The following is an 11,296-nucleotide window of genomic DNA, read 5'->3' as shown; positions in this document are numbered from 1 at the left end:
CAGAGGATGTGGAAAAAGCTAATGTACTCAATGCTTTTTTTGCTTCTGTCTTCACAAACAAGGTCAGCTCCCAGACTACTGCACTGTCAGCACAGCATGGGGAGCAGGTGACCAGGCCTCTGTGGAGAAAGAAGTGGTTCAAGGCTATTTAGAAAAGCTGGATGAGCACAAGTCCATGGGGCCGGATGCGCTGTATCCGGGGGTGCTAAAGGAGTTAGCGGATGTGATTGCAGAGCCATTGGCCATAATCTTTGAAAACTCATGGCGATCGGGGGAGGTCCCAGATGACTGGAAAAAGGCTAATGTAGTGCCCATCTTTAAAAAAGGGAAGGAGGAGGATCCAGGGAACTACAGGACAGTCAGCCTCACCTCAGTCCTTGGAAAAATAATGGAGCAGGTCTTCAAGGAATCAATTCTGATGCACTTAGAGGAGAGGAAAGTGATTGGGAACAGTCAGCATGGATTCACCAAGGGAAAGTCATGCCTGACTAACCTAATTGCCTTCTATGATGAAATAACTGGCTCTGTGGATGAGGGGAAAGCAGTGGATGTGTTATTCCTTGTCTTTAGCAAAGCTTTTGGTACTGTCTCCCACAGTATTCTTGCCATCAAGTTAAAGAAGTATGGGCTGGATGAATGGACTATAAGTTGGATAGAAAGCTGGCTAGATCATCAGGCTCAGCAGGTAGTGATCAATGGCTCCATGTCTGGTTGGCAGCCGGTATCAAGCGGAGTGCCCCAAGGGTCGGTCCTGGGGCCAGTTTTGTTCAATATCTTCATTAATGATCTGGAGGGTGGACTGCACCCTCAGCAAGTTTGCAGATGACACTAAACTGGGAGGAGTGGTAGATACGCTGGAGGGTAGTGATAGGATACAGAGGGACCTAGACAAATTAGAGGATTGGGCCAAAAGAAATCTGATGAGGTTCAACAAGGACAAGTGCAGAGTCCTGCACTTAGGATGGAAGAATCCCATACACTGCTACAGACTAGGGACCGAATGGCTAGGCAGCAGTTCTGCAGAAAAGGACCTAAAGGTTATAGTGGACGAGAAGCTGGATATGAGTCAATGATGTGCCCTTGTTGCCAACAAGGCTAACAGCATTTTGGGCTGTATAAGTAGGGGCATTGCCAGCAGATTGAGGGACGTGATCTTTCCCCTCTATTCGGCATTGGTGAGGCCTCATCTGGAGTACTGTGTCCAGTTTTGGGCCCCACACTACAAAAAGGATGTGGAAAAATTGGAAAGAGTCCAGTGGAGGGCAACAAAAATGATTAGGGGGCTGGAGCACATGACTTATGAGCAGAGGCTGAGGGAACTGGGATTGTTTAGTCTGTAGAAGAGAAGAATGAGGGGGGGATTTGATAGCTGCTTTCAACTACCTGAAAGGGGGTTCCAAAGAGGATGGATATAGACAGTTCTCAGTAGTAGCTGATGACAGAACAAGGAGTAATGGTCTCAAGTTGCAGTGGGGGAGGTTTAGGTTGGATATTAGGAAAAACTTTTTCACTAGGAAGGTGGTGAAGCCCTGGATTGGATTACCTAGGGAGGTGGTGGAATCTCCTTCCTTAGAGGTTTTTAAGGTCAGGCTTGACAAAGCCCTGGCTGGGATGATTTAGTTGGGGATTGGTCCTGCTTTGAGTAGGGGGTTGGACTAGATGACCTCTTGAGGTCCCTTCCAACCCTGATATTCTATGATTCTATGATCTTTAGGCCCCCTTACTCTCCTGTGCTGCCATATAGAACAAGTCACAATTTTGTCCATGAAGGGGCATTGCTCTATGTGTTCCAGAGCCTTTAGTGTAGATTCTTCCAAAAGGGGGATCAAAGCAGAAGGAATACTTCACTGAACAGCCTGCCAGCCACAGCGTTGCACTCACAGGCACTTGCAAAAGTGGCTTTAATTAATGAATACATGTTGAACCAAGAAAATTGCAGGACCTACTGAAAAATGTTGACCCACCACTTCTGGGGTTCCCTGTCTCACAATGGCACATAATAATTTGATTACAAAACCAGATTATATCATCAATATCTACAATAATATAACTTCAGATACTACTACTACTATGTGGTATACAAATATTTTAGGAAAGAAGCTGAAAGGTATGTTAGACACAAGACACCTTTCCAATTAATATCTTTATCCTTTTGACAACAGCAATTGCACTTGCTTTTGTAAGGAAGACATGTTTAGCCAAGTAGTTTAATTACTGTTACTGAAAATGGTTAATACTTATATTTTAAAACTGTCTATTTCTAATTTTTTTTAAATAAACAACACTGGCTCAAAGGTTATTCCAATCTGATGCACACAAGGTGGTGTCATAACTGGAAAAGCCTGTAATTTGCTATTTTCTATCAAATGTCTCTCCACCTCTAGCTTAATTACAGCTTAGTTCCTTGATGACCCTTTATCGATTCTTGCACAATCATTCACACATTCCTGAGAGAAGTCTGCAGATGAATGAGATGGATTTTAAGATCTTTAAATTTACTGGGTTTCATATGGGCCATGGACCCTTAGCAAAAATACCAATACTCACATCTGTAACTCATATTTTCATTTACTTGATCTACTTCTATATTTTTATCAGCTGATCACCATTTGTTGTATCTTGAAATCAAAAACATATAGGGAAAGAATGTAATAATCCCAGCTGGGAGTTTTTGTCTGGATTTATTTCCTACAGTGTATGTGATAAGATATTGGGGGGGGAGGGTGGGGGCAGAGGTAGGGAGGACAGGAGTTAGAGCTCTTCTCCAAACTAATTTTTTGTTCATGAATCCCTTTGAAACATTATTTTCTTCGTTGACCTGCATGTGCACTTCATTTAAAAAAAAAAGATATGATGTGTAGAACTGAGAGAAAGGTGTTCATGACTATGTGAAATTCAGTGCCAGCTTACAAGACCTCTTCCATCAACCTATGACTTTGGTTGTCATCTTCATCACTGATAAGCTTTTTGCAATCTTCTGGCGAAAAACCAAAAAAGTATTATGATAACAGATTCCAATAATCAAGAAACTGATCCAGAAAGTGGAACAAAAACCCCAGACAAGCCAACAGAACAACTTTGGAGTCTTTTCCAAATAATTGAATACAGTATATGGTTAAATAATATCGTAATTTATGTTGAATAACAGCCTAGACAAACTCAGAAAGCTTTAAAACATTAAAACTTACTTTATACAGGGTTTATTAAGCTATTTGGCTCTACTGCTCTGGCCTATATTTGACAGTCTTTTAGATAAGACGGTTCCTCTTCTACCCCTGAACAGTGTGAGTGGGTACATTTGTGTTACCTGATCTTTTCTATTCTGTTTTATATAGGTTCTTATACCACTCTCATACCTGAGTCCCTTCCAGTAGTGTATTAAGCAGTGTGACTAACATTTGTCATGCGTTTGTTCTCCCATCCTCTCCCCAGGAGAGAAGGATGGGCAGTGGAGTGTCTTGTTTTTATTTATTTATTTTATTTATTTATTTACACGTTTATATAATACGTGTGTGTGTGTGTGTGTGTGTGTTTTACTATGGATTTGTATTATGGAAGAGAAGGTCAAAGAAATGTGCCTTGTAGTTGGAGTGGAAGACAGTGAAATTTGTGATGGTCCTTAGTTCCTGTGGGAATTCATTCCACAGCCTTGGGTCAGCCTGCAAGAAAGCTCTGTCTCCTACCTTTCAGCACTTTTCATTTGTACTTGCAAATTCTCAGTTTGTATAGCTAGTCACAATAGCTGAGAATTTAAATGCAAGTGTGTAATTCGGAAGCATTTTTATGCAACAATCATAGGCCTCCTTTCTTAAAACAAATTTGGCCCATAAAAAAAATATAAGGATACTCAGAGTCAAGGTTCCCATGGCAATGGTAACTGATAGAGTATCTTATTACATGGCCAATTAACATAGGACAGTCTAACATACTGCTGGTTAACTTTTTAAATAATATATTTTAAGATAGCCCAAGTGATTCCTGCTTTTTGGCACAAAATCAACTGGACCAACATTTTTCAAATTTACTCCCAGGTGGATGGCAGAGAAATTCAGCCCAGAAAGAATATTTATGCCCAAGTTACTAATGACCAAAATAAGAAATGAAATAGTCATCTGGCCTTTAACCTGCTGTGTAATGTTAGAGATACAAAAGACTCGCCAACTTTGTCCTAATACTATTCTAGGCACAATTTTCCAGGAACTCTGGAATAGCAGAGTAGAGTAGCCATTGTTACACTTTTCAAGTGTAACTGAGCTGGCAGTAAGACAATTATGAATGATTGAATATTACACTAATAACTATAAATACAACTGTATTGTACTTTATCTAAGGGATTTATTGAAGCATACCGTCTTGCTTCCATATAGTACCTATTTTACAGTAAAAGCCACATGACTGTAGTAACACTATTTGTAATGTAAGGCTGCTAGGGTGGAATACTGTCATTTTCATAAAGCTAAAGCTAAGCTTGGAAAGGAAGATTGTAATACAGGATACTCCAAGGAATAACATGAAGGCCTAGATGGTGCATGGAGTCATAGCAATAGCCTGCAGAGAAGGATTACAGATTTCCTGCTGACTATGAAATATTTGCATTTATGATATTGAATAAAACAGGGTAGATAGTGAGGACTAAGAACAAACAGGATAATAGGTAACAAAACTTGATGAAAATTGGAGATGATTGAAAACTTGGATTTGGAAAATGCCTTTACATTATAACCCTGAATTAGGCTTGGTTTGGGGTTGCAGCATCCTGAGGGTAACTGGCAAGAATATGAGCATTGGCAGTTGTAGGCTGCATTATCATTTAGACTATAACTTCATCTCATCCGCAGTCATGCCCCCATTTCCTTTGGGGTAATGTGTGCTCTGGAGGGTTCCTGGAGGGACCAGTCTTTGCATTCCCCTGGGCATATAGTCTGTGATTGTTCTTGGCCCTTGTGTGGGTTTCCCTGTCACTATCTGGTCCTAACTACATAGCCACCAGAAACTGTAAAGCTACTCTTCACAATGAACTGCAATTTAATACTATCTTCCTGTTGCAATAATGCACACAGTCAGCACAATTATTTGGACTATACTGTACCTGGATTTAAAGAACAGCAGCTACAGCTAGGTTGGTAATATTATGGATGAAAAGAAAGACCATGGAGAGAAGGAAAAATTAATGTGTCTAAAAAAGTTGCCACCCCCAACTTCTGACAACAGCTTTCATCCCTGATGCTATTGGACCTGATCCTGTTTCACATATAGACCCATTGACTTGAAGGACTACTCCTAGGAGTTAGGGTTTGCAAGATTGGGCTGATATTTGGGAACTATAGCTTGTTTCAGTGCTATTTTTATTGATTTTGTAGATCTGGAATTTATTTATGTGATGAACTTTGCCAACCAAGAGTCAACTAACTATTTTTAGTTCTTCACAATATTTATAGCTCCAGTTATTAATCTGCTTTTCCTGAAAAAGATTGCTACTTTGGATTGCTATTTTGGTCCCTTGCTTTTTCCCTTGTGCAAAACAAGAACATTTTACAGCTAATATTTTCCATTGTTGTGGAATTTTATCAGTGATCTTTGTGACAGAACAAAGTTTCTAACTTTAGTCATGCTAAATTATTCAGAAAGAGTCATTCAAACATGGTTCATCCATACTATTCCAGAAATCTTAGTGCTGTCCCTGGAGTAGAAGATTATGTTGTCTATTGGGAGTGGTACACAAATAGACAGTATAACACCATATAGTGTGTTCTATTATTTCTAGTTTACTCTATTCTTCTTTTGTATTCTATATAGGTTCTTGTATTACTGTATATCTCTGTAGTATCCAAGTACCTTCCAGTAGTGCATTGAGACGTTACTAACATCTGACACATGTAGTTTGTTTTCTCCCTCAGATTCTCTCCAGGTAAGAGCTGTGTGTGCAGTGCAAGGTTTTGTTTTGGCTGGGCTTGTTCTTGGTTTATATGGTTTGTTTTGCTTTGTTTTTTTTTTAAATGCTACTACATGTTTATGTTAGAGAAGGCAGATTGAAGAAGTGGCCTTGCAGTTGGAGCGGGGTGGTGAGGTTTGTGTTGGTCCTTAGTTCCTGGGGGAGTTTATTCCACAGTCTGGAACCAGCACCCAAGAAAGCGCTGTCTCCTACAAAGATTAGCTTTCTTCCTGTAGTAGAAAATTCCACTTGTCAGTGGAGCAGAGTTGTCAATCACAGTCATCAGCCCAGAGCTTTCTTGTGTATTTATACCATGCCTGTCTCTGTAGCTGCAAAGGAAGAAAAAAGAAAGCAGGGAATGCAAAATTCAGTAGAAAACAAATCTATGCTTTATAAAATATAACAATGATTATAATAACGGCTCAGTTAATGTCTTTGTCATGATACTATTCTTATTCCTTCTTAGAACAGTCAAAAAGTTCATTTCCATATCTTCAGCAAATAGCATTTTAGTCAGAGTGTGTATTATTAAGGCTATGTTTTAGTCACAGGTATTTTTAGTAAAAGTCATGGACAGGTCACAGCCAGTAAACAAAAATTCACGGCCCGTGAATGACTCGTACTATATACCCCTGACTAAATCTTGGGGGAATGGTGGTGGCCCAGGGAGTGCCGCGGGTGCTCAGGGGGGCAGCCCAGGGGGTGCTGCGGGTGCTGGGGAGCAGACTGGGGGCACCGTGGGTGCTGGGGGGGGGGGCAGCCCAGGACCCCTGCTGGTGCTGGGGGGGCAGTTGAGGGGGGCAGTTGGCAGGGCTCGCAGGTTCCCTACCTGGCTCCGCGCCTCCCCAGAAGCAGCAACATCCCCCTCCCTCATCTCCTAGGCGGAGAGGTGTGGCCAGACAGCTCTGTGCGCTGCCTCCTCCAAGAGCACTGGCTCCACAGTCCCACTGTCCAGGAACCACAGCCAATGACAGCTGCAGGGGTGGTGCTTGCAGGTGGAGGCAGCGTGCAGAGCTTCCTGACCACGCCTCTGCCTAGAAGCTGAGCGAGGGGGATGTCACCAGTTCCAGGGAGCCCCTCAAAGTAAGTGCCGCCCAGAGCCCTTACCCGTCCCATGCCCCAACCTCCTGCCCCCTCCCACACCCAAACTCCTGTGCTGCTTGGGGAGGGAGGGCACGGTGGCCCGAGAGTGCCCCAGCAGCAGCCAGTGTGACTGGCCCAAGGGCTGCCTGAAAATCAGCATCATCAGTGTGTCTTTCTCTCACATGTGTAGTATCAGCATTTCTACTCATAATCACATCAAGGCAGATACTCAACTTGTGTAAATTGTTATCATTCTGTCAAGCTGCCTGGAGTGGCTCAAGGACATGAGTACCAACCTCAGGGCAGACTATTTAGAAGCATGGCACACACCCAAAATTGTTTATGAGTTCTATACTTAGATTTCACCAAGCATCAAGTGTGAACTCCTCAGGCACTACAACAGCCTTAACATGGAGTCACAGACCATACCCTTGGGTACTCCAGTCTATTTTGCCACCCAGGCAAGCTTGCCTTTGTGATAGACGGTCCCATACACCAAAAATCACAACACTATTCAGGTTACTCCCAAACCCAAAGGACTGGTCACTTATGCCAGATCAATTGCACTCTAGTTATTAGACCACATACAATGCTTATAGACAATCCTATAATAAGCTAACTAAAGACTTATTAACTAAGAAAGAGAAATTCAGTAGAAAATGAGTTATTTACAAGGTGAAAATAGGTAAGGTTATACACACAAATGAGTTACAGTCTTAGGTTCGAAAAGATGGAAGAAACTTTTATAATATAAATATAATGGCGGCAAGCCTGGGAGGGAGGGGGTGATGGCCGGCTTCCACTTCCTGGAGCTGAGGTAAAGAATTTCTTCAACATGTGGAATTATATTGAACTTCTGACAAATGATGACACAGGAAGTGGATGACTGAACATAGGTTCGAGACAAGAATGTGGAACTGCCTTGTACCAAGAGAATACGCTAGTTAAAATAACTTCCTCTGAAAAGGTCTTGTGTAATCCAAAACTATATGCATGCAACTCAAGTGATGGCTGTATTATTGTGGCTGACAGATCAGTGGCACTTCTTGATAGCATTTGCCAGTCTTTTCAGATGCACATTCAGTTTGATACTGAAGTGGATGTGGTTGGGTTGTGTCAAAAAGGACAGTTTCTTGTAGTTGGTGAGAGAAGTGGTAACCTACATCTTATTCATGTACCATCAAAGCAAACTTTGCTAACTAATGTTTTGGTTCAGAAATCTGCAAATGAAAAGACTTATCTAAATCTTATTATAGAAAAAGATAATGCAGATGGAGGAATCTATCATATATTCATTCTCACAAGCAATGGATTCTTTTGCATTATGTGCCCCCCACTTGCAAAAATTCAGGAAGCAATTGACAAGATGGACATGATTACAGCAAAGAAGTTACAAGGAATGATCAAGACTGCTTATATTTCTACAAAGGATTATCACACCCTTGGTTGTCTGAATTTTGTGATTGGTGACTCGATGAACAACATCCTGCTGATAATTGGGGGTCAAGGTGACTGTGTGCTCTCCAAATGGGAGGTGGATCCTAGTAAAAACCTGGTGTCTGTTCAAAGTTTTGCTGATTCAAGTTTGATTAAAGATGCAGTGCAATTTCAGGTCATAGACAACTTGTTGTTTGTCTTGGATAAGGAAAACATTTTGAGCATGTGGGATGTTTATTCTCTTACCTTGATTTGGGACTGGCCTTTAGTTCATATTGAAGAATTTCTTCTAACTACAGAATCAGATTCTTCTTCAGTCATAAGACAAGGGGTTGCCAGCCTTAAACTAATAACCTTGACAGTATCTGTTAACAAACAGATGAGAAACCTCATGGTTTTTTCACTGCCTGCAATGCACCTGCTCTATTCTTTAGAAGTATCTGTTGTTTCTTCACTCGTTCAAAGTGGAATCAGCACAGATACAATATATTTTTTGGAAGGAATTAATGAAAATCACCAAAAGTCCCCTGAAGGCCCGGTGTCTGTTTTAGTATTGAGAAGTTTAACAGAAGCCTTGCCAGAAAACAGATTAAGACGCTTACTTCACAAACACAAGTTTACTGAAGCTGAGAATTTTGCGATTCAGTTTGGACTGGATGTTGAGCTTGTTTACAAAGTAAAAGCAAGTGCTATTTTAGAGAAATTGGCTTCATCTTCCATTGGGAGTTATGGTCAAACAGTTTGGTTAGACCTTGTGGATAAAGCTAAAGAAAATCTGCATAAAACACAGGATAACCATTTTGTCGTGGATTACTGTATAAATGCTCCATGGCCAACGTATGAAACAACTCAGGAAATGTTAAACTACGCTAAAATCAGAATCTTGAAGAGAGATGAGCAAATGATTGCTTCCTTATCTGATGGGGTTCAAATGTCCATAACAGAAGTACTGAGAGCTCAAGCAAGGCTAACTACTTTCTATGGAGTCTTTGGACCAGAGAAATTCAGTGGAATTGCTTGGACTGAATTCTTGAATAATGAAGATATTTTCAAAAACATCCTTTTTCAGCTACAAGAAGGCAATCTCCCTTGTGCGCAATACCTCTGGCTTAGGCATCAGGCAGATTTTGAAAGCAGCTTTGATGTGAAAATGCTGGAGGACCTGCTTAACACAATCTGTGCCACATTCCTGTAAAAGAACTGTCTGTGTGGTTTAAAAATGTTGTGATTCCTTTTGTAAGGAGGGTTGTGCCAAAAGGACAGAAAATATTAGCAAAATGGCTGGAACAAGGAGCTCGAAATCTTGAATTAACTGATAAGGCAAATTGGCCAGAGAATGGACTTCAAATGGCAGAGGTGTTTTTTACAAGTAAAAATCCAGGTGAACTGGGACTGGCATCTTCCTGGCATTGGATTCCCTTGAAGTGTGGTGATTGCGAAGAGGTCCACCGGTTAAAGCAGCTTGTAAATTATTTACAAGAGTTGGTGGAGATCAGCAAAAAATACAGTTGCAAACTAGCGCTCTGGGATTTTGAAAAGGAGAATGCAAGTACAATAGTATTCCACATATTTGATAAAGTTTTGGCACCAGAGCTCATTCCATCCATTTTGGAGAAGTTTATAAAGCCATACATACATGAACATAATCTACAACAGGATGAACTTCTCTTGCAGTATATAAAGGACTTGCTAGAACGCTGTCGTACACGATCTACATCAGTGTTTGAAACTGCATGGGAGGCAAAGGCAATAGCTGTCATTGGCTGCATATCTGATACAGATCTGATATTTGATGCAGTACTGCAGATAATGCATGGTGCTGTGGTGCCTTGGAGTGCAGCTGTGGAGCAGCTGGTGAAGCAGCATTTGGAAATGAAACATGTCAAAGTGAAGTTATTGCAGGACAGCTCCAGACTAATGGAGATAAAGAAGCTTTTACGGGGCTACGGAATAAGAGATAATAATCTTTTAAAGGACAAACAGATGATAATGAGACTGGTGAAATATATACTTTTATAATAAGCAAGCACTATATGTCCTTTATGTCTATGCAGGCCAAACACGGGGGATCTTTTGCTTATGTTTAATAATCCTTGCTCCTCAGAGTCCAAGCAGCATAAAGATAGTTTCTTCTTGTTGAGGATTTTTCTTCCCATTCAAAGTTCAAGCTGTTGGGATGAGTTTACCTGCACATCTCCTCTTCATGGGAGGTGGGAAGGAATGCAATTAACAAAGTCTTCATTCTCTGATGTGTCACAATGGCTCATTTGGCTTCTTGTGGGCAGGACCTAACACCTCCTTTAGGAAGACAGCATTTTACATTAGTTAATGCTTTTTTCCTGTTTGAGTTACAGAGGCTTACAATGCAAACACACAATATAACCTTATAACATGGAGTACAAATGTTAAGTGAGATTACTACCTGCAGCATCTTACAGCCATTTCATAAAGTCTAAACACTAAACACATTTTTATTAGCCTAATACCTATTTTAACAATACTAACACACAGGCGAGTCAGACTGGTTTCTAGCTATGTATTTGTCAGTGTTCAGTTGAGGCCTAGGGGCCTTGGCATGAGCTGGCATCTGATCTGCCAGTGATACAAGTTCCATTGCCTTCAATGAAGCTAAGACAATTTGCATGAACGGAAGAACTGACCCCTACCTCACCAAATTGAGTACCAAACACCCATCCTGACTATTTTCCCCTGAGAAAGATTTTAAGAGCTTACACTTCCACAGTGGGGGCGTATTTTCAAATAACTATTAGAAGTAATGATAATTTTCAAAAGTGTTCTCCCATTCTGGGAAATTTCAATTACTCTCCTTAAGCCACCTCCAGT

The 11,296-nt window shown here is 41.0% G+C and overlaps 1 protein-coding gene across 1 annotated transcript; it reads left to right on the top strand.

The window, feature by feature from the left end:
* The first annotated feature begins 7,850 nt into the window (after nt 1-7,850).
* LOC135879849 (kinetochore-associated protein 1-like) lies at nt 7,851-10,471 on the top strand. Its single transcript, XM_065405889.1, is given in 2 exon segments — nt 7,851-9,633; nt 9,636-10,471. Coding segments are annotated over 2 exon segments (2,619 nt in total).
* Nucleotides 10,472-11,296: the final 825 nt, after the last annotated feature.

The sequence above is a fragment of the Emys orbicularis genome, chromosome 6 (assembly GCF_028017835.1).
Source record: "Emys orbicularis isolate rEmyOrb1 chromosome 6, rEmyOrb1.hap1, whole genome shotgun sequence".
NCBI classification, from domain to species: domain Eukaryota; kingdom Metazoa; phylum Chordata; order Testudines; family Emydidae; genus Emys; species Emys orbicularis.
This window is presented reverse-complemented; position numbering and strand designations above follow the sequence as displayed.